Here is a 24812-nt window from a genome sequence, read left to right as displayed (position 1 = left end):
ACAAGCATATACTGTAGCTTAGCGTAAAAATCCAAGCCCTAGAGCGAATTTCAGCTGGGTTTGACATTTTACCAGATTCTGACCTTAATGCATGGATAATACACTTCTGACCATTCTTTTTCTCAAGATTAAAAAAAAATACTTTGAAGGTGCATCCATCTTGTTCAAGGTTTGAAAACGTGACCGGACAAGAGCCCCTTGTGCTTTGCGTTCCATCAGGTCAGCCAGTTTAGTTTTCTTTTCAAATAGTTTGTCCAATGTATCTTGATTATTATAAGATTGTGCCAAATTTTGACAATTTAAAATTCCATCCTCTAAGAATTTCATGCTCTGTACTGTATCTCTGAAGACATTGTAAGTATACTGTTGACATAACTGTTTTATCTGTGTTTTACCATACTCCCACCAGCTCTGTAATGGTTCAAAAGTGTGCTTTTCAGTTCTAAAAGTGAACCAGAAACATCTAAGCACGTTCTTAAAATGATTATCATTCAACAATGTATTGTTAAAATCCCAATAAGCACTTTTAGATTTAAGAGAACTAATAAATACAGAGCATAATACCAGACTATGATCTGAAATACAAACTGGAACAATACAAGACTTTTTAAGAATGCTTAAATGATGATTAAAGATATACAAACGGTCCAGCCTTGCAAGGGACAGAATTCGCAGACATACGAGTCTGTGTGTACTGTGACACATTTCTATGCAAATTCCTCCAAACATCACTTAACTCATGTGCTTCTAAAAGTTGCACTAGTTTCCTTCATGAAGGCATATGTGGTTCAAGGTGATTTCTGTCTATGTCTTTCTCTGTACAATTAAAATCTCCACCCAAGAATAAATATTCTTCGTTGGAACAGTTTTCTAAGGTTGTATCAAGCACATCCAGAAAACGCATTCGATCTAAAACTAATGTTGGAGCATAAACACAAATAAAAATAAAAGCAGAATTCTCAAAAACAGCCCTAACTTTAAGAATCCTACCCTTTATGATCTCCTCTACAGTGTAAGAAAGAAGAATAAAACTCTGGGAGAACAAAATCGCAACGCCACCACTAACAGAGGTATTGTGACTTAGAATGGCAAGACCATCCCATTCTTTAACCCAATCAGTTGCATTTCTCAGGTCACTATGTGTTTCTTGTGCAAATAAGACATCCACTTTTTTCTGTTTTGTCAATTAAAAAAGCCTTGCCCTTTTTAGACTCTCCCTTGCTCCATTTACATTAAGAGAAGCTAATTGAATATTTTTCATGAGTAGAGAAAAAGAAAAACATGCTAATACACAAAGAAAGAGAAAACAAAAGTGATCTCTTCTAGACCATTTTGTCTTCATCATGGTCATCATCATCACCACTAACACCATCATCGTCATCATCACCATCCTCCTCCTCCTCCTCCTCACCATACCCATCAACATCAACAGCACCATCCTCACCTCCCACTAAAACATTTATCTTTGTCAAGAACTTCTTTAACCTGAACACTTCTCTTCTAGCAAACTTGCGTTCGCTCAAAAAACTCCTTGTACATTGAGCAAACTTCTGGAGGTCAAGGAAATAATTGACAATTTGGACATTCCTGGTAAACTTAGTAACTTTAAGAAACAGTTTAATATTACTAACATCATAACCAACAGTCCAATTAATTAACTCAAAGGCAGGTGCACTTTTTTGTGAGCAGACAGAAGCACCTGAATCACTCTCACAATCATCTGCAAGACTCGGACTCTTTCCCCTTCCTGATTTTTTTGCAGGTTTTTGTTTAAGACTCATCTTTCTCTTTCTCTCAGGTTTCTTAAAAGGAGCCTGATCAGCATCTAGTTCCTCTTGACTCATTGGCATTTCAGCCTGCGAATTAATCACTTCTTTGTTTTCAATCTCATCTAACGTGTTGCTAGTATCGTTTTTTTCCACAATCGTATTCTCAGAGGGTTTGCTAACATTTTCACTCAAATTATCATTACTATCCTGAGCCCCAACATTCCTCTCCTCTCCCTCCGCTCCTAACGGAGCCGGCGCAACTGGACCATCTCGCTCAGCAGCAGAGGGTTGCGCTTCTGCACCGGGCTCCTCAGCACCAGCACTAGTTTCTGAATTGTGGTTAACATCAGTGTGTCCACTTGACGCACTTGCTACCTTTTCTGGACAAGTTTGAACAGCATGTCCTGTCTTCCCACAACCAAAACAGCGCATAGATTCAGTGGACACAAACACAGTATAATCAAAATCATCGACTTTAACTTCAAAACAAGATCCAATTCCATATTACAATTATTCAAACTCATGTATGTATATCGTCTAAACGACACAACATGTTTCACAAGCGCTGATTTGGTTCCAATAAGTATTTTCTTAACTGGAGATACCAATTTTCCATACCGACCCAACTCTTTGGCCAACATTTCATCCTTAATGAAAGGCAGCACATTTGATATCGTTACTCTCCTGGCAGGTGTGGAGAGAGGGAGCACGGCGGTAAACAACCCATTCAGAGTCAAGCCTTTTTGAACTACCTCATTCGCCTTAGCTGCAGAGCTCAGAAAAAGAACAATGGCATTATTCATTTTGGACACAGCAAGCACATTTTCATGTCCAACAATGTTGCCTACCGCTACACTACACTCATCCACTCTTATTTGCGACACCACTTTAATTCCGTGGCGACGCGTGAGTGCTTCAAACATTTCCGGGCCTGGAGTCACCATGCTTCCCAGTTTTAACACTGGTTACTGGTGACCCACAAAGTACAGAAGCGCAAAAATAGGAAATTCTTTCTTTACACACAGTTTAACCAACACACACAAAGCTAGAAGAAAGATAGAAGAGAAAAAAACGCTCTTTCAAGCCACAGCGGACACAACTCACACGCTCTTTCCACTCACTCCCAGCATGCACTCCGACAGAGAGAGAGAGAGAGAGAGAGACCGACAGACAGACAGAGAGAGAGAGACAGCGAGAGAGAGAAACAGAGACAGACACAGAGAGAGAAACAGAGAGAAAGAGAGAGAGAAAAACAGAGACAGAAAGGAAATAGGAATGATTTGAAAAGGCAAAATAAGCTTTTTGTCTTGTACAGAACACACACACTCATGCACTTACTGTATGAGGGCGATTCCCTCCCGTCCTCAATTCCTGAGTTTCTCTCTCTTGACCTCTTCCTGAGATGATGTCCATGGTGACTATGTCGCCAGTGTGACCTCCGATTGATTGGGACATGCACACCAATGTACAGAGTACATCCAGCCCCTACTGCTTCAGGACAAACTGAACAGGATGCAAGTGGACCCCTGCCTGGTCACCTGGTTCTCCAGCTACCTCACTGACAGGCCGCAGTACGTCAGGCTGAAGGACATCACGTCTGACACTGTAATTAGCAGCACCAGAGCACCCCAGGGCACGGTGCTGGCCCCTCTTCTCTTCACCCTGTACACTGTGGACTTCTGCTACAACTCGGAGCTGTGTCACATTCAGAAGTTTGCCGATGACACAGCCATCGTTGGGTGTATCAGTGACGACAGAGAGGAGGAGTATAGGAGCCTGGTGAGGGACTTTGCTCTGTGGTGCAACAGGAACCATCTGCAGCTCAACACCTCGAAGACCAAGGAGCTGGTCATTGACTTTGGGAGGTCCAGACCAAGGTCACGACCCGTTCTGATCGAGGGAGTCGAGGTGGAGGCTGTGGATTCCTACAAGTACCTTGGGCTGTGGCTGGACAGCAAGCTGGACTGGACTTGCAACACCAATCACTTATACAGGAAGGGACAGAGCAGGCTATACTTCCTTAGGAGGCTGCGGTCCTTTAACATCTGCAGGAAACTCCTGTGGATGTTCTATCAGTCTGTGGTCGCCAGTGTCCTGTTTTATACCGTGGTGTGCTGGGGAGGGAAGGAGGAGGACACATCCAGGCTGGACAAACTGATCAGGCGGGCCGGCTCTGTGGTCGGCATGAAGCTGGACTCTCTGGTGACGGTGGCAGAGAAGAGGACTATGGACAAACTATTGAACATCATGGACGATGCCAGTCACCCTCTGCACACCGTCATCAGCAACCAGAGGAGCCTGTTCAGTGACAGAATGTTCCTTCCCAAGTGCAGAATGAACAGACTCAAAAACTCCTTTGTCCCTCACGCCATCAGACTGTACAACTCCTCTCTGGGGGGGAGGAGGGGTAGCAGGAGGACAGAGGACGGGAAGGAGCAGTAGCCTAGCCTAACAATAAGCAATACCGGACAACGTGCAATATAATGTGCAATATAAAGTGCAATATCTTTCCTGCTCCCCCCCCCCCCCCCCCACACACACTTACAGTACCCTAACCCCACTTCTCCCCCCTTTCCTCCTCCCCCCTTCCTCTCTTCCCCATATCTTATTCTTTTTATATTTGTATATGTAAATACTTAATTTATTTTAATTTATCAAGAAGTTTTTCTCTATTTCTTTTCTCTGTTTATCTGTAATGATGCTGCTGGAATCTTAATTTCCCTGAGCGAACCCTCCCAAAGGGATCAATAAAGTTTTATCTAATCTAATCTCTAATCTACAGTGGCCTACAACAAAAAAATATAAACAGTCATCAAGAAACAATGAATGTTTTTGATAAATTATGTCTAGAAGTAGTATTCAGAACTGGCTGGAAAACTCAAAAGAAATATCAAAAATTAACTGGTGACTGACTGACTGACTACAAGACATTCAAAAAAAGCTCCGAAGCTAAAGCAGGAAGAGAAATTTGGTTGTCCGATACTTATAAAGCGTATACTAACATGAAGGTCTGAAAAAGCATAAGGGCACAAAATGCACATGAATAATTCAGTACTGCAACAAAAGGGTTTTGGAAATTTTGAAGACAGATGATGTCGGGAGTTGCATGAACATCACGATCATTATAGGCTGTGCAGGTTACAGCAACACACTGGAAACTATCGTGGGAACACTGAGCAGGAAGTGGGAAGACACCAGTCCATGGCAGGGCATCATGCACACCCACCACCGTAAAGGCGTTTTTGTATTTTAAGTATTAAAATAGAAAAAGAGATTTATTTCTACCTTCGCGGCGGCACGGTGGTGTAGTGGTTAGCGCTGTCGCCTCACAGCAAGAAGGTCCGGGTTCAAGCCCCGTGGCCGGCGAGGGCCTTTCTGTGTGGAGTTTGCATGTTCTCCCCGTGTCCGCGTGGGTTTCCTCCGGGTGCTCCGGTTTCCCCCACAGTCCAAAGACATGCAGGTTAGGTTAACTGGTGACTCTAAATTGACCGTAGGTGTGAATGTGAGTGTGAATGGTTGTCTGTGTCTATGTGTCAGCCCTGTGATGACCTGGCGACTTGTCCAGGGTGTACCCCGCCTTTCGCCCGTAGTCAGCTGGGATAGGCTCCAGCTTGCCTGGAACCCTGTAGAACAGGATAAAGCGGCTAGAGATAATGAGATGAGATGAGATTTCTACCTTCTAACTCCTCTTTTTCAAAGTTGGTATTGAGCATGGAGCGAGTCCTGCCTCTGTCCAACACGGCCTCTTCATCGTTTCTCTGCACGGGAACACATACACACACACACAGAGAATAGTGAATTAAACACATATACACGAGAAAAACCCAGCTCACAATTCATACATATATAAGCACACGCATAAGCACAATATGATTGCGTTATTACAGTGGATATAAAAAGTGTACACACCATGTTAAAATGATCAGTTTTTCTGATGTGAAAAAATGAGACCATGATAAATAATTTCTAAACTTTTCCCACCTTTAATGTGATCTATAACCTGTACAATTCAAGTGAAAAACAAAGAAATCTGTTAGGGGGAAAAATATAACAAATAAAAAACGTACAATAAGCTGGTTGCATAAATGTGCAAACCCTTAAACTAATACTTTGTTGAAGCACCTTTTGATTTAGGGGGCGGCATGGTGGTGTAGTGGTTAGCGCTGTCGCCTCACAGCAAGAAGGTCCGGGTTCGAGCCCCGTGGCCGGCGAGGGCCTTTCTGTGCGGAGTTTGCATGTTCTCCCCATGCCCACGTGTGTTTCCTCTGGGTGCTCCGGTTTCCCCCACAGTCCAAAGACATGCAGGTTAGGTTAACTGGTGACTCTAAATTAACTGTAGGTGTGAATGTGAGTGTGAATGGTTGTCTGTCTCTAAGTGTCAGCCCTGTGATGACCTGGCGACTTGTCCAGGGTGTACCCCGCCTTTCGCCCGTAGTCAGCTGGGATAGGCTCCAGCTTGCCTGCGACCCTGTAGAACAGGATAAAGTGGCTAGAGATAATGAGATGAGATGAGACCTGCCATCAATTAAAATAACTCTGATTAACCCCAAATAAAGTTCAGATATTTACTCCGTTGCATCCTCCAGCAAAAGCCAGGGTTTGCAGAGAGCTTACAAAGTGTCACAGGGATCTCATTGTTGAAAGGTATCAGTCAGGAGTAGGGTACACAAAAATTTCCACGGCATTAGATATACTGTACCATGGAGCACAGTGAAGACAGTCATCAAGGAGTAGAGAAAATATGGGACAACAGTGACAGTCCCGAAAACTGGACATCCCTCCAAAACTGATGAAAAGGCAAGACAAAAACTGGTCAGGGAGGCTGCCAAGAGGCCTACAGCAACACTGAAGGAGCTGCAGGAATTTCTGGCAAGTACTGGTTGTGTACTACATGTGACAACAATCTCCCGTATTCTCCATACCGTATGTCTGGACTATGAGGTAGGGTCAAAATGAAGCCAGCTACATTTTGCAAAAAAAAAAAAAAATCAACTCTCCCAAAAGCATGTGGGAAAATGTGTTATGGTCTGATGAAACCAAGGTTGAACTTTTTGGCCACAATTCCAAAAGGTATGTTTGGTGCAAAAACAACACTGCACATCACCAAAAGAACACCATACCCACAGTGACGCTTGGTGGTGGCAGCATCATGTTTTAGGGATGGGTTTCTTCAGTTGGAACAGGGGCTTTAGTCAAGCTGGAGGGAATTATGAACAGTTCTAAATACCAGTCAATTTTGGCCCAAAACCTTCAGGTGTCTGCTAGAAAGCTGAAGAAGAAGAGGAATTTCATCTTTCAGCATGACAATGACCCAAAAAAGTTTTGGAATGGCGCCGCCAGAGCCCAGACCTAAATCCAATTGAAAATCTGTGGGGTGACCTGAAGAGGGCTGCGCACAAGAGATGCCCTCGCAATCTGACAGATTTGGAGCGCTTTTGCAAGGAAGAGTGGGAAAATATTGCCAGGTCTAGATGTGCCAGGCTGAAAGACTCCGACCCAAAAAGCCTGAAGGCTGTAATTAAATCAAAAGGTGATTCAACAAAGTATTAGTTTAAGGGTGTGCACACTTATGCAACCAGCTTATTATACGTTTTTTATTTTTTATGTTCTTCCCCCCTAACAGATGTGTTTGTTTTTTAATTGAATTTATAGGTCAAATTAAAGATGGGAAAAGTTTTGAAATTATTTATCGTGGTCTAATTTTTTTACATCAGAAAAACCTATCATTTTAATGTGGTGTGTACATTTTTTTATATCCATTGTATTTATCTCTGAAAATCCCAATGTTTATACTTTTAGACTTCCTTATACACATCACATTAACATGTGCACTCATTAGCATGAGATACCGCCGCCGCTGCCACCACCACCACAATATAACAGTTCACCAGCTCACAATCCCCAGCCTATACTTCCAGTCAGTAGAGACTCCTGGACCTGTTGCTTTGCAACCTGATCTGATATTAGGGCAGAGAAATCCTTTGTATGAGCTGTAGGCTTATTTATTACATTAAAGAACTCGTACTTGGAACAAGTACAGTCTGTATTTTCCGCTACTTCACAGAACCACTTACAATACAAACCTCTCTCCCCTCTAACCTGTTGATCGTGCTAAAAAAGTGCAAATCCATACAGGATTTAGGTTTGGGATTACGAAGGCTAGTAAGTGCTTCCGCCGATACACATGAAGCCAAAGTGCATCTGTTTGAACTGCTGCTCAGGCGACATCACAGGGCAACTGAACAGTCAGAGGAAAGCCATGTCTGCCCTCTTCCACATAGCTGAGCTCAGAGAGGTCACTCTGATCAACAGGGAGAGATAGTAACTGTTCCCCTCCCCCCCAAACCAGACAGAACAGTCATTGTTGCTCCCTTGAACATGTAAGCAGAAATAAACTCAGATATTCTCTGATATTATGAAGTCAGACATTTGTGAGGGGAAAAAAAGCAGAAATTACAAGATTTTTTAAAAATCACAAATTTACGAGAAAAAGAAAAAAAAAACCTCGGAAAAATAGTGTTTTAGTGTTCATTACAGAGCTGAGAAAGGGTGTAATGTTCCGAGGGAAAAAACCGCAGAATTTCTGAGATTAAAGTCATAAATTTACAAGGGAAAAAAATGGATATTATCAGAGATTCTAAAGTCAGATTTTTTGCGAGAAAAAAATAGAAATAGACTGAGATTAAACAGAAAAAACTCAGAAAAATTGTGATTTTTTTTTGTCAAGGAATCAGATTGCGGCGGCACAGTGGTGTAGTGGTTAGCACTGTCGCCTCACAGGAAGAAGGTTCTGGGTTCGAGCCCAACGGCTGACGGGGGCCTTTCTGTGTGGAGTTTGCATGTTCTCCCCGTGTCTGTGTGGGTTTCCTCCGGGTGCTCTGGTTTCCCCCACAGTCCAAAGACATGCAGGTTAGGCTAATTGGTGGCTCTAAATTGACTGTAGGTGTGAATGTGAGTGTGAATGGTTGTCTATGTGTCAGCCCTGTGATGACCTGGCGACTTGTCCAGGGTGTACCCCGCCTTTCGCCCGTAGTCAGCTGGGATAGGCTCCAGCTTGCCTGCGACCATGTAGGACAGGATAAAGCGGCTAGAGATAATGAGATGAGATGAGATCAATTCCTGAAGCATTTAATTCCTCTTAAATCACAGCACCTTGCGAGGGATTAAAATGTGTCATGTATTCATGAATGAAATGTCACTGTTTGTGCTTTCGGACTGTTTATAGTTACATTTCGTTTTGTGGAACATCCATGAAACATGTTCACTCAAATTACCACTTGCAGTATGGCGTCGATAAACAGTCGCTCCCTGACCAGCCTGTCAGCTCGTCATGTTATGAAAAATAAATGGAAAGCAAAAATTCCTCTTTCCTGAAATGTGTCTCATGTTGGAAAACTTATTGAATTACTGAGTGTTGGGTGTGGTGATGTGTCTACATCGGGTGCCTGCATGCTTTTCCGGTGGCTGGGGGATGATGAGGTTTTACTCTCTCTTGCTGTCCTTTTGCATTATGATCATTTTACAAGTATTACAAGGGTTTTTTCTGATTCTGTTTTTGGTTTATCTTTGCTGCTTTTTGCCTTTTTTTGTCATTACGCTTTTACTTCTATTATCTCGGTTGTTCTAAATTTTTTTCTTTATATCTCTTTATTTCTGATATGGTCTATCTTTCCAGTAGCCTGGGTGGGGGTGGTGTTTAATGGTGGTTAGTTTGAAAAATCTAAAATATTACTTTTTTTTTTAAACACTTTGTTTGTCACATCATTCCGTGCGTGTTCTATATGTTGTTTCAGAGTTTTGGTGTCTTCAGTATTATTCTGCAGTGTAGAAAATGGTAATACAGAAAAACTTATGAATGAGTACAGTAGAGGTGTATAAACTTTTGACTGGTACGGCATATATACTACAAGTCACTGATACTGTATAAAATCACTCAAGGATTTAATTTGCATGTTGGTATGATAGATTATATACAGTATATATATATATATATATCAGCTGGATAGTACAGTGGTAATGCTCACTGACTACGACGCAGGAGATCGGGGTTCGAATCCCGGTCGGGGCAAAACATCATCCAGTAAGGGTCCTTAGGCAAAACCCCTCATGATATATCAGCCTACCTCAGGAATGAGTGAAAAAATAACTGATAGAGTCATACCGGCTCAGACGTCGCCCGGGTCAACAAGGTCTGCGTCAGTTGCTAGGGAACCAGGGCAAACTGATGAGAAATGGGCTACTGGAACAAGACATCGATGGACGAGGACAGAAAATATGGATTTGCTGGAATGCTACTATACAAGCAATCCCAGAGAGAGGGGATACATGCAGAGAATGTGGGACCATTGGATACTTCGAAACCCACAATCAAGGCTAACAAAGAAACAGCTATTAGCCCAGTGTTCCAACATCCATAATCGAAATCTGCTATCACAACTAGAGATTAATGAAATACAACAACGATGCTACGGCAAGGGGGAGCCAGGAAGACAGGTCAGCGGGGAGATGTCATCATCCCCACAACCAGAGATTGGGTACCAAGCCCCAACAGCTAACAGCCTCAACACAAGAGCTGCTGACCTGAGAAGGAAGATCGTGACCCAACTGGAAACCTGGAGCCCCCGACAAATACCGAAGCTGAGTTGCCAAGTACCTTCAGAAGATCTACTAGTAGATGTGAATGCTGCTCTGAAGACAATCTCCACAAGAACCATCACTGAGACCAACAAGCTGATACACAGTACAGCAACAGTAATCATGGAGATGCTTGGACACAAGGTGGGCTCGGGACATAACAAACAGTATCCACCATGGAAGAGACGATTAGAGGCCAAGATAAAGGCAGCAAGGAGAGAAGTTAGCCAGCTAGCTGAACTACAGAAAGGGAACATGGGCGCCCAGGAAGTACAACTCACTCTCCATACCAGAGGCACTCGAAACTGCCAAACAGCGACTAACAGCTCTGGCCACCCGGTTGAGGAGATACACCAAGGAAGGAGAGGCCAGGAGAATAAACAAGCTGTTCTCCACTGAACCAGCCAAGGTGTACTCTCAATGGCAGGGGAACAACAACCGGTCAGACCCACCAAGAGCTGAGGTGGAAAAATACTGGAAAGACATATGGGAAAGAAAGGCATCACACAACACCGATGCCCAATGGTTAGTGGACCTAAGAGCTGACCACAGCAACCTCCCAGAACAAGAACCAGTAACCATCTCAATGGCAGACGTCCAAGAAAGAGTGTCAAAGATGAAGAGCTGGACAGCACCAGGCCCCGATATGATCCATACGTACTGGCTGAAGAAGCTAACTGCACTCCATGAACGCCTGTGGCTCAATACATGAGCGAGGCACAGAAAGGAATTGGCAGTAACACCAGAGGAGCCAAGCACCAGCTACTGGCTGATAGAACAGTCGCCCGAGACTGTAAGAAGAGACAGACCAACCTGTGCACTGCCTGGATTGACTACAAGAAAGCCTACGACTCAATGCCACACACATGGATACTGGAATGTCTGGAACTGTATAAGATCAACAGGAACCTAAGGACCTTCATACAGAACTCAATGGAAATGTGGAAGACAACCCTAGAGGCCAACTCAAAACCCATTGCCCAAGTCAACATCAAGTGCGGCATATACCAAGGAGATGCGCTATCACCACTGCTGTTCTGCATAGGCCTGAACCCCCTCAGTCAGATCATCACGAAGAGCGGCTACGGGTACCGATTCCGTAGTGGGGCAACAATCAGCCACCTGCTCTACATGGATGACATCAAGCTGTATGCCAGGAATGAGCGAGAAATAGACTCGCTGATCCACACCACCCGGATCTACAGCGATGACATAGGGATGTCATTCGGATTGGACAAGTGTGGCCGGATGGTCTCAAAGAGAGGCAAGATGATCCGGACTGAAGGGATTGACCTACCAGAGGGCAACATAGGTGATATCCAAGACAGCTACAAGTACCTTGGCATCCCACAGGCTAAAAATGGAAACCATGAAGAGGCCACAAGGAAGTCAACCACAGCCAAATACCTCCAGAGAGTAAGGCAGGTCCTGAAAAGTCAGCTGAATGGTAAAAACAAGGTCCGAGCCATCAACATGTACGCACTACCAGTCATCAGATACCCCGCTGGTATCATAAACTGGCCAAAGGAGGAGATAGAAGCCACAGATATCAAGACTAGAAAGCTCCTCACCATGCATGGAGGGTTCCACCCCAAGTCCAGCACCCTGAGACTATACACTAAGCGGAAAGAGGGAGGCCGAGGGCTAGTGAGCATCAAGACCACGGTCCAGGATGAAACATCGAAAATCCGAGAATACATCAGAAAGATGGCCCCAAAGGATGAACTGCTAAGTGAATGTCTCAGGCAGCAGAACCCTGATGAGAGTGCAGAGGAGGAGGAGGAACAGACAACCTGGAGAGACAAACCCCTACATGGCATGTACCACCGTCAGATAGAGGAAGTGGCTGATATCAAGAAATCCTACCAGTGGCTGGATAATGCAGGACTGACAGACAGCACAGAGGCACTAATCATGGCAGCACAAGAACAGGCCATAAGCACAAGAGCCATAGAGGCCAGGATCTACCAGAGTAGATCAGACCCAAGATGCAGACTGTGCAAAGAAGCCCCTGAAACAGTCCAGCACATAGTAGCAGGGTGTAAGATGCTAGCTGGATCAGCGTACATGGAGAGGCACAACCAAGTGGCTGGGATAGTATACAGGAACATCTGCAACCAGTATGGAATAGAAATACCCAAGTCCCAATGGGCCATACCACAGAAGGTGGCTGAGAACAACAGGGCCAAGATTCTGTGGGACTTCAGCTTCCAGACTGACAAACAGATCCTGGCTAACCAACCGGACATAGTGGTGGTGGACAAAGAGCAGAAGAGGGTGGTGGTGATAGATGTGGCGATCCCAGCTGACGCCAACATCAGGAAGAAGGAACATGAGAAACTTGAGAAGTATCAAGGGTTGAAAGAGCAGCTGGAACGGATGTGGAAGGTCAAGGGTTGCGTGGTCCCCGTGGTAGTGGGGGCACTTGGGGCAGTAACCCCCAAACTGGGAGAGTGGCTCCAGCAAATCCCAGGAACAACATCTGAAGCCTCAGTCCAGAAGAGCGCAGTCCTAGGAACATCGAAGATACTGCGCAGAACCCTCAAACTCCCAGGCCTCTGGTAGAGGACCCGAGCTTGAGGATGACATGGATACCACCCCCCCCCGCCGGGGGTGAGAAGGAGATTATATATACACACACATATATATATATACACAGTATATATATATATACAGTATATATATATTATATATATATACACACACACACACACACACACACACACTGTATATACACTGGTGCTTGAAAGTTTGTGAACCCTTTAGAATTTTCTACATTTCTGCATAAATATGACCTAAAACATCATCAGATTTTTACTTGGTCATTTATTTAGTGAGGAAAATGATCCAATATTACATACTTGTGCGTGGCTAAAGTATATGAACCTCTAGGATTAGCAGTTAATTTGAAGGTGAAATTAGAGTCAGGTGTTTTCAATCAATGGGATGACAATCAGGTGGGAGTGGGCACCCTGTTTTATTTAAAGAACAGGAATCTATCAAAGTCTGATCTTCACAACACGTTTGTGGAAGTGTATCATGGCACAAACAGAGGAGATTTCTGAGGACCTCAGAAAAAGCATTGTTGATGCTCATCAGGCTGGCAAAGGTTACAAAACCATCTCTAAAGAGTTTGGACTCCACCAATCCACAGTCAGACAGATTGTGGAAATTCAAGACCATCGTTACCCTCCCTAGGAGTGGTCGACCAACAAAGATCACTCCAAGAGCAAGGCGTGTAATAGTCGGCGAGGTCACAAAGCACCCCAGGGTAATTTCTAAGCAACTGAAGGCCTCTCTCACATTGGCTAATGTTAATGTTCATGAGTCCACCATCAGGAGAACACTGAATAACGATGGTGTGCATGGCAGGGTTGTAAGGAGAAAGCCACTGCTCTCCAAAAAGAACATTGCTGCTCGTCTGCAGTTTGCTAAAGATTACATGGACAAGCCAGAAGGCTACTGGAAAAACGTTTTGTGGACAGATGAGACCAAAATAGAACTTTTTGGTTTAAATGAGAAGCGTTATGTTTGGAGAAAGGAAAACACTGCATTCCAGCATAAGAACCTTATCCCATCTGTGAAACATGGTGGTGGTAGTATCATGGTTTGGGCCTGTTTTGCTGCATCTGGGCCAGGACAGCTTGCCATCATTGATGGAACAATGAATTCTGAATTATACCAGCAAATTCTAAAGGAAAATGTCAGGACATCTGTCCAGGAACTGAATCTCAAGAGAAGGTGGGTCATGCAGCAAGACGACCCTAAGCATACAAGTCCTTCTACCAAAGAATGGTTAAAGAAGAATAAAGTTAATGTTTTGGAATGGCCAAGTCAAAGTCCTGACCTTAATCCAATCAAAATGTTGTGGAAGGACCTGAAGTGAGCAGTTCATGTGAGGAAACCTACCAACATCCCAGAGTTGAAGCTGTTCTGTACGGAGGAACGGGCTAAAATCCCTCCAAGCTGGTGTGCAGGTCAGGACTGATCAACAGTTACCGGAAACGTTTAGTTGCAGTTATTGCTGCACAAGGGGGTCACACCAGATACTGAAAGCAAAGGTTCACATACTTTAGCCACTCACAGATATGTAATATTGGATCATTTTCCTCAATAAATAAATGACCACGTAGAATATTTTTGTCTTATTTGTTTAACTGGGTTCTCTTTATCTACTTTTAGGACTTGTGTGAAAATCTGAGGATGTTTTAGGTCATATTTATGCAGGAATATAGAAAATTCTAAAGGGTTCACAAACTTTCAAGCACCACTGTATACATAAACCTTATTGACCATTACAAAGTGCTGATCCCTAAGACTCCTTCCATAAAAATGATAGGTTGTTCTTTGTTAAATAACATGTTTTTAATCCTTTATTATTAGCAATATGTCAAGCGTCAGTCATACGAGTCGCTGTGAATTAGTTAAAAAGTACACTATGTAGGGTCTCTAGTGGCATCTCTTGGAGAGGTTACAGACTGCAACCACCTCAATGCCCCTCCCTTTCTTGCCACTTACATGCAGTAGCCATCAGGTGCCTGTAGTATACTTCTAAGTACTTCCAAAATGATGTCATCATCTACGACCGTACTGAGTAGCCTGTCACCTGATGAGGTTACTTTAGACGGATATGTCCAATTTGTTGTCAAATTTACTTATTTACTCTGTAAAACTGTATTCCAATGGTCAGAACGTGAAAGGTTGTTTTCCCAACTGGAACCAAAATATCGCTGGTTTTTCCAGCGTGAACCATGATGACATCAGTGGGCATGCCATTAGTTTGGAGAGGAAGCCGAGTGCAGCAATAGAGAATGCAATGGACAAGGATACATTTTCAGAAAAAAAAAGACCAAAAACAAACATCTCCAAAACCAGAACAAAAGCTCGGAGGTAATCAATGCGCGCCGCCATGTTGCTCCTATTGTTTACTCCTGGTGTGAATTGTACAACACCTTCTGTTCACGATGCATCCTTGATTACAATGGTTTTGCTTAAAACTGGTGAAAACGTGGGCAGGTTGAAAGAATCCTGAATGGAACCGGTTCAAGAACCCGCTCCCTGTTGCTTGAAATGGGTATGTGATGAGATGAGGAAGAAACCTTGAGAGGAACCAGACTCAAAAGGGAACCCATCCTTCACAAAAAGCCATCTCTTTCCCCATCTCTCGTACACATACACGGAGCTTTAAGTAGGCAGATCAGACGCTTGCTGGCCATGCTGTGAAAATTGTGCATGCAGACTCTCATCTAAGTTTCCAAATCTGTCATATCTGTCATATCTGTCAATCTATCTATCTATCTATCTATCTATCTATCTATCTATCTATCTATCTATCTATCTATCTATCTATCTATTAATTCCAAAACAGGACCAATGCCTGCTTTAAAATGATAAACACGTTAATCTTGTTTTAAAGAAACACACAAAAGAGTATTAAAATATTTTAATTTAATAATATAATACAGCAACCTAGTATTATACATTTTATGGTCCCACAGAACACTAAGTGTTTTTAACACCTGTGTAGTTACTGAGCATGTAAGGATTCACCCAATTCATGAGTCAGTTCGATTCATGATACTTGGTTCATGATTCAATTTTCCCACGTTTTAGAAAAAATAAAAAATTAAATTAAATTTTATTACCAAAAAATTGTAACATTTATTTTCCTGTTTGTATAAACTTAAGTATTCCTTTTGTTTAAAAAAAAAAAAAACTTGTTTCTTTTTCTTAAAAGTAGACTGCTTTTCAGATTTTTCAGGTTTAGGTCATAAAAATAATTTTCCCCGACACCCAGTTATTTTTGTTTAGTGGACCAAAGCTACTGAATTCGAATCACAGACTTCCAATTTTATTATTACTTTTTTTAATAGAACGATTAATGAATTTAAAGCCATGTGGCCCTAAATTCTCTGCTATTATTTCTTGCTTCACCATGACCCAATTCAAGATACTACATCGTGCATGACGTGGTGGGCTTTCCCTGTTTGCGCAAGGCATTGTGGGATACAAATGTGAAACAGGAGAGAAAAATGGAGGACGCGAATGAAACGTGAAAGACCGGCTACAGTAATGGAAAGCAAGAAGAAAAGACATTATGTTGCGAAGGAAAGGAAACGCAGGACCAAACTAATAAATATCGGCGGTCAGCGAGCACCTTGGTGTGATCAGCTGTTCGTTTAGCGACAGAATGATGTGTCAGTGCACGGTCAAAGGTAAACCTGTAGGTGGCAGTAATGCAACACTGGATGCCAGCTGCTGTAAAACCCAAGAGAAGAAGAAGAAGAAGGAGAAAACGACTCCGAAAGGTAAACCTGCGCATGCGCACACGGACTTCCTCTGTTTGTGTGAAGCGAGCGATTTCATGCACATTATTTGCTTTAATCCCCTCAAATTAAATAACTTCCCAACCACAGAATGGCCTGGGGTTTTTTTTTTTTAGATATTACAGAAATAAACATGTATCACAATGACCAAATTTCAGAGGGAACTACTGTACATTTCACCGATTTTATGAAATCAAAAGGCCGTCTAATTTTTTAAAGATTTTGGGGGGCTTTTTTCACCTTCATTGGATAGGACAGTGCAGAGACAGGACAGGAAATGAGTGGGAGAGAGAGACGGGGAGGGATCGGGAAACGACCCCGGGTCGGAACCGAACCCGGGTCCCCGGACCCATGGCACGGCGCCCTAGGCACCTGAGCCACGACGCCCCAAGGCTGTCTAATTTTAATAGCCAACAATAACATCCTACTGGCAGGAAGTTCATAAATGTTTGGAAACAGTATTTCAAATCACTATTCCATTTGATGCTCTGACAGTGCATATGGGTATTATAACATTGAATCTTCAGACTAAAGCAGACAAATATCTTATGAGAATATTACTTACTGGAGGGGAAAAAGCTGTGACGAGGAAGTGGTTACAACCAGATGCTCCAATATTTGAAGACTGGTTAAAAATTATTTATGAAATTTACACAATGGAGAGACTAACCTTTTCTATAAGAATGCAAATAGAAAAATTTAGGGGAGGACTTAAAGGGTGGTGACACGCCCAAGATGGCTGCGTAGGAGAAGCGAGCTGAGCCTGCTTAGGTGTTTCCCCCGTTCTCTTATAAATTGAAGTTACAATAGTATGTATACTGCTGACGAAATCAGATACTGCAAAGTAATATGTCGGTAAAAAGCCACTATTTTACTTGTAACCCCTCTCAAAACCAACGTGGCAAGAACACCCAGGAGACTGACGATGCAATTAAGATGGCGGATTCATCTCCACAAGACGCCTCAACTGTAATGACTGAATTGCAGGGTATCAAAAATATTCTTGAGAATTTGACTACGGACATCTCGGGGGTAAAAAAGGGAGTTGAGGCAGTGAATGAGACTGTTAAAAGTCTGGGCTGCAGAATTACTGAGGCAGAATCCAGAATATCCAAACTCAAGGCGAATAGGGCCCCGGTGGTGAAAGACCTAGCAAGACAAAATCATATGTTGAAAGAAAAATAACGGTGCTGGAAGGCTTTTCCCGGAGTCAAAACATACGCATTGCGGGTGTGAAAGAAGGAATGGAAGGTCGTGACTGGGACGGCTTTATGAAAACACTGCTATCAGAGGCACTGGATATTAATGTTGATGACTGGCACGAAGTTGACAGGATCCACCGGGTGGGCCCTCGGCCAGGAGACAACGCCAGGCCAAGGCACATCATTGTTCGGTTCCTACGGGACAAGACTAAAGCTGCTGTGTTAACGGCGGCAAGAAAGAAGAAGCAAGTCACCTGGAACGGTGCAAGGATCTTTTTCTTCCAAGATTATGCACAGGAGATGCAAGAGAAACGCAAAAAATACGAGGAGGTGAGGCGAATTCTCTGTAAACGTAATGTGGAATATGCCCTACGATACCCGGCAACAATGACTTTCACTCTGGACAGCAAGCGGCATGAGTTCTCGTGTGTGGCGGATGCAAAAGCCTTTCTCATTCGCCACGAAGGTGAGGGGATAACGGGGGCCAGCAGGGGAGAAGAGTGTGACACCGACAAGGTATGAAAATATACTATGGAACAATACTACTGGAATGATGTTGAAAGAAGGAAGAAAGAAAAAAACAACGCTGAGAAGTTTGAACTGGACATGAGTGGTCTTTACATGGATATGGTTTATGACGTAGGGGTTCAGTCAAGCTTTAATAACAAACTTACAGCGTTTCGCAATGGATAAAAGGGATACGTCAAATTCAGGGGGAATAGTGAGGTAGCTGGCCGTGTGGGCGCAGTTGGGGGAGCCATTTACTTGACGGAAGGTTTGATGTTGGAAAGTAACATGTTTGTAGGCTGCTGTTGCAGTGTGTTTTTAAGTTTGTATTTGTTTGTTTGGTGTTTAACCCAAGGTGTCTCATGCAGATACAGTTTTGATACTTTTAATCCTGTATTCCTGAAAACTTCTAATAGCAAAGGAGGGGTAACCAAGATGGTGGGTTGCCTCATTGGGATGGTAGTGTATTATTATTCCAGAAGAGCAATATGGAGCTGGTTAAAATTGTAACTTGGAATATTTCAGGGTGCAATAATGTGGTTAAAAGGAAAAAAATCCTCACTTATCTGAAACAAAAAAAGGCTGATATAGCCCTCATCCAAGAAACCCATCTTAATGATGAGGAAGCAGCAAAACTCAAAAGAGAATGGGTTGCGCAGGAATATCATAGTACATTTTCCTCGCAGAAAAGAGGAGTGAGTATTCTGATAAGGAAAACTATAGACTGTCAGGTACATAAACATGTCTCTCACAAAGACGGTAGATGGGTTATATTGGATGTCACTTTAGAGGGTCAAAGGATGACTATTGCTAACATTTATGCTCCTAATTCTGTCAACCCAGAATTTTTTCACAAAGTCTGCAACTTAATCAGAAATATGGGAAACAATAATATAATTCTAGGGAGGGATTTTAATCAAGTCAGAAATGTAATAATGGACACAACTTATCAACCCACCCAAGCTAACTCTGCCGGGATTATGGCAATAGATGTGTTGTCTGAAGAGTTGGGCCTTGCTGATATTTGGAGGTTATTGCATCCACATGAAAAGGACTTTACTTTTTTTCACATCCTCACTCAAGTTATTCCAGGATAGATTACTTTCTTTTATCCCGTAATTTGGTCAGTCAGGTGCTAAATTCTACAGTTGGAAACATAGTACTATCTGACCATGCACCAGTGGATTTGGTCCTCTGCCCTCTAGATCAGGGTTTCCCAAAGTGTGGTGCGTGCACCCCCGGGGGTGCGCGAGCTGCCACTAGGGGGTGCGCAAGATAAAAAATGTAATGGCGATTTTTAACTCCACTTCTACACCGTAACGGTTCTGCAGTAGTTTGTGGCTTCATTCATTCATTCATTCGCGATGCTCAACTGGTTGAAATCGGCAAAACTAAATGCGCCACCACAAATCAGGGATTCTCCGCTTTGGCAGCAATTAAAACTAAACATCGGCAAAGACTGGGAGATGTTGAGAAAGATTTGAGGCTGAGACTGTCTTCAATTACCCCAAACATCGGAGAGCTCTGTGCCAAGATGCAGGCCCATCCGTCGCATTAATATTGGTATGTATTTGGCCAAATGGCATTGATCTTGCTAAAAATATATACTGCTACTGAAAATAGGACCTATATAGCCTACTAACCCACCCACCGTCTGTCTGTCTCTCTCTCTCTCGCTGCAGACTGAGCCGCCAGCACTGCACTTCACAATCAGATGGATCCTCTTCTTTATCTGTTCCTGATATGCTCCTTAATTGTTGTATCTCTTTAAAATGCATATGTTCATAATTATCATTGCTATTTTTACTGTTATTATATGTTAACTTTTTGCAAATTAAATTCATTCTCAATTCATTTTCATCACCTTGTAATGACAGGGTTGTGTTGCTAGTGTTTTAAACACGGATGAAAATCATATATTTTCCCCATATCTGGCTGGTAGACTACATGCCTTGATGTGATCTCCCTTTGTAATGAATTTGCGCATTTACCGTGTTGCAACGTTTTAAAACGGTTACATTTCAATCAGGGGCGTCACTAGACCCAAGACCATACTGGGGCACAAAAGGGGCACAGGAAATGTATGCGAGCGCGCGAAGCGCGCGAGCTAAAAATTTTGCACTATATTTATATTTATATTTTTTATATAATATATATTACATTTTATGTAATATATATTATATTTTATGTAATATATATTTATATATTGATATTTATATTTAGAAACGGCCTGCTTAAAACTAGTCACTAGAGCTGTAAAACTCAAAATGATTACGAGGACACTGAATCCAGGTCAATCATTTAATAATAACAGTATGAATATTTGCAACATTTGTGATAATAGCAATGTAATACTTATACTGTTGGTAATATTGTAAAAGAACATATTAACATACAATACAACACCGCCGAGTTTTTAAACTCAACCAAGAGTACTTAATGGCCAACAGTATTCACACTTGATACCTTTTAAATCACCAAACATATCTTTGTAAGCACACGCATTTTCAGCATTGAACATCTCTAAACACAATCCAAAAGCCTCTAAAAAGCACCACTGTGTGTGTGTGTTACAAAAATGACAGTGGAATTACTGTCTACTAACCTGTAAACAGTTGAAAAACACGGAGAGATGGTTTCCCCTGCTCTGAATTTCATTGCATCTGAGGGCTGCTGGAGTCTGCGGTCCCCATAGCAACCAAGATGTTACTCATGTCACGCGCACACTTTTTTCACATTGCTTAGTGTGCGCGAGGCCAGCCAAAACTACCAATGTAAAAGCATTGTAGATGGTCTTCTTCGCGCATCGGTTAGCCTACCCCACGTTATGAATTAATTAAATTGCAGCTATTCCCAAGTTTAAAATTCAGAGCGTTTCGTCACTGGATTTTTTTTACTGGGGCACTACAGATCTATACTGGGGCACGTGCCCCAGTAAAATACCCCTGGCGACGCCGATGATTTCAATCAAATTCTATCTAATTCAAATACGAGAGTGCATATGTTAATGTGATTCAATGTTCTCATTCGAGCACGACGTGCTGCCTTTGTAAGAAAGCTTTGGTGTTTTTTTTTTTTTTTTCACTTTTGTGGTTTCCTGCAGGTGTGGCAAACGATGTTTGTTATCATTTTAGCACGATTAAAGATGCTGCCTTTATAAGAAAGCGTGTTTTTTTAAACTGGGGAACTGGGGGTGCGTCAACCTGGTTGGAGTATAGAAGGGGGTGCGCGGCCAAAAAAGTTTGGGAACCGCTAAAGCAGAAAAAAGCTTGCGAGAGGGCCAAGTCAAGTCTGTAAAAAGGTGAGGTAAGATGGCCAAGGGGAGTGTGTATTCTGAGTGTGGAGTAAGTTGGGAGAGGTATGATTGTCCAATAATATATAATCTGCTAGCAAGTTTTTCCAATGGGTAATGTGGATTGAGTTCTTTGAATTCCAGTTCATGAGGATTGTTTTCTTGGCGACAGTTAGTGCCACTAGAAGAAATTTATTGTCTGTGGTGTTAAGGTTGGTTGAAGATGTATCTCCTAGTATGTAATGATTAGCAAATAAAATAATACTCCCCCCCCCTTCATTATGATCCAGCTTCTTAATCCCTGGCCCGACACTAGACTAGCACTGCTTATATACACTCGCACACACACGTGCTCACTATTACAAACTCCGCTCCCCCCCCCCCAACATACACACACTGTCCCTCCACCCATAACTCAAGGCCCAAAACCCCTCCAAATCCCCCCCACCTACCCTCCTCCATCTCACATGCACATTCATTACCCCAACCAACCCCACCCAGCCTCCCCTATACAGCAATATAGCTCTTGTTTATCTCTGTCGAATTTGTCTCCATGTGTCCTGTTACATCTTTCTGTCAACATATTAGTAGTACTGTCCAGCCTTTGAAACTGTTGTTAATGTTACATCAGTGTTTCTGTTGTATGTCATGTGTATGTATTAATTTGCTTCATTCTGTCCTTGTTACTTTGTATTTGTTAGCAAAAAAAAAAAAGCTTGCGATGGCGTTTTAACAACTGTATGCTGAACAGGGAAGAAAATTGCATCTTTATTAAATCCATAATGCAGGAATTCTGGGAGCATAATGAAGGTTCTATAGAGGACCATGGGGTAATGTGGGATGCTTTCAAATCGTTTCTGAGGGGGCGTATTATTCAAAGATGTTCATGTATCAAAAAAGTGGAGAGTCAAAGGCTACTTAAACTAGATCAAGATATCAAAAAGCTTGAAAAGCAACACATGGAGCAGCAAGACGCGGATACGTGGGGTAAACTGAATGAGCTTAAATGCGAATTAAATGACATACTGAACAGAAAAACTGAATTTGCCCTGTTTTGCACCAGGCAGAAATATTTCGAGCAGGGGGAGAGAGCTGGCAAAGTTCTGGCACACAGAGTAAAACAAATACAATCTCAAAATATTATTCCATCTATTTTTGATAAAGACAGTAATCTCATTATGAACAAAAGAGACATAAATTCCACATTTAGGGAATTTTATCAAGATTTGTATATATCTCAGGGTGGGATAGATAAAAACAAATTAGAAAGTTTTTTATTTTTTTCTTCAATTGAAATTCCAGCTTTGACACAGGATGGGAGAGCTCTTTTGGAGAACTATATCTCTGTAGAAGAAATCAAAAAAGCAATAAGAGGGCTCAAGATAGGAAAGGCCCCCGGAAACGATGGGTTCTCAGTAGATTTTTATCAGAAATTCATATAAGACCTTGCCCCTAGACTACTGGTCGTATACCGAGATGCATTGCAAAGAGGTAGGCTACCTGAAAGCATGAGGGCAGCTGTTATTACACTACTGCATAAAAAGGGAAGAGATCCACAGCAGTGTGCAATTATTGCCCTATATCTTTAATTAATGTGGATGAAAAAATCCTTGCCAAAATCTTAGCAACTAGATTGGAAGAAGTGGTCCCATTACTCATTCATCAGGATCAGGTGGGGTTCATGCGGGGCAGGAGCTCTGCAGACAACCTTCGAAGACTGTTACATATTATGTGGATGACAAGGAATTATGGCATACCAACTGTTGCCTTTTCATTGGACGCTGAAAAGGTGTTTGATAAAGTGGAGTTCCCGTTTTTTGTTTTATACACTAGAAAAACTTGGATTTGGACCAATACTTAGGAGGTGGGTGGAACTAATGTACACCGATCCATCAGCCACAATTTTAACTAATGGTATGTCTTCTCAAATCAGGCTTAATCATGGTGTTCGACAAGGATTGCCTCTAATTTTTGCCATTTTTCTCGAACCCCTGGCCATAGCCTTACGGGCTAATTCAAATATATGGGGTGTGCAAGCAGGTCAGGAAGAACACAAACTTCTGTACACGGATGATGTTTTATTGATATCTAGTGACCCTGAATCCTCAGTCCCAGAAATTTGCTCAGTTATAAACCTATTTTCACATATATCTGGATATACGGTTAACTGGTCGAAATCAGAAGCCATGCCGTTATCCAAAACGTGCCCCCCAGAGATCAGAAAGAATTGGAAATTTAGATGGATGCCAGAAGGTTTAACATATCTGGGCATCAAACTAACGCCAGGCCTGAAAAAAATAATGGAAGCCAACATTTTTCCAATCATTCAGAAAACCCAAATTCTGTTACAAAATTGGGACAAATTGTATATTTCCCTGATAGGCAGACTTAATTTAGTAAAAATGATTTTAACTCCTAAGATTAATTATATCATTTCCATGTTACCGCTACATCTCCCTTCCTCTCTACTTAAAACATATAATGGGATGATAGAGAAGTTTATATGGGCAGGGAAAAAGCCCATGTTCAATTGGACCAAGTTATATGCCGCTAAAGACAAGGGGGGATTAGCACTATCACGGATTGACTGGTATCATTTGTCATTCTCTTTATCTCAGCTATCTAAAATTCACTTACCCCCCACAAGGATCCCTCTGTGGGTCAGGATAGAAGAGCAGTTAGTGCATCCTTTTTCGGTGGAGGGCTTTCTTTCACAGACTGATAGGCCGGTCCCCTCCCAAGACCCGGTACTGGCATTTGCCAGAGAGTCGGGGAAAATTGCACATCAAATAACAAAAAACGATCCATATTTATCAAGTAGATCCTCCATATGGCACAACAAGAAACTGTTAATAGATAAGAAGAGTTTCTTTTGGGATAAATGGATTAGGTCTGGTATTCATGTTCTCGAGGATGTGATGGGAGATGTTGGATTCAGATCATTTGACGAACTTAAAAAAAATATATAATCTGTGTAATTCTGAATTTTGGAGGTTTTTACAAATTAGACATTGCATTCTCTCAAATAGAGAACATATGCAGCACAGTAAAACAGAAATTCACGATATTGCACATAAGATAG

At 42.3% G+C, this 24812-nt stretch overlaps 1 protein-coding gene across 1 annotated transcript in view; it reads right to left on the bottom strand.

Moving 5' to 3' along the window:
- LOC132888854 (sodium-driven chloride bicarbonate exchanger-like) overlaps positions 1 to 24812 on the bottom strand; it is a 168007-nt gene that overhangs the window by 99710 nt on the left and 43485 nt on the right. Inside the window, exons 9-11 of the mRNA XM_060924948.1 lie at positions 6266 to 6284; positions 5446 to 5527; positions 3108 to 3260 (exon numbers count right to left, since the gene is read on the bottom strand). Coding sequence (XP_060780931.1) covers positions 3108 to 3260; positions 5446 to 5527; positions 6266 to 6284 — 254 coding nt within the window. The remainder of the gene's footprint in view (positions 1 to 3107; positions 3261 to 5445; positions 5528 to 6265; positions 6285 to 24812) is intronic.

Source organism: Neoarius graeffei, chromosome 7 (assembly GCF_027579695.1).
Source record: "Neoarius graeffei isolate fNeoGra1 chromosome 7, fNeoGra1.pri, whole genome shotgun sequence".
In the NCBI taxonomy this organism is placed as follows: Eukaryota; Metazoa; Chordata; class Actinopteri; order Siluriformes; family Ariidae; genus Neoarius; species Neoarius graeffei.
The sequence above is the reverse complement of the archived record's forward strand: the minus strand, read 5'-3'. Positions and strand labels throughout refer to the sequence as shown.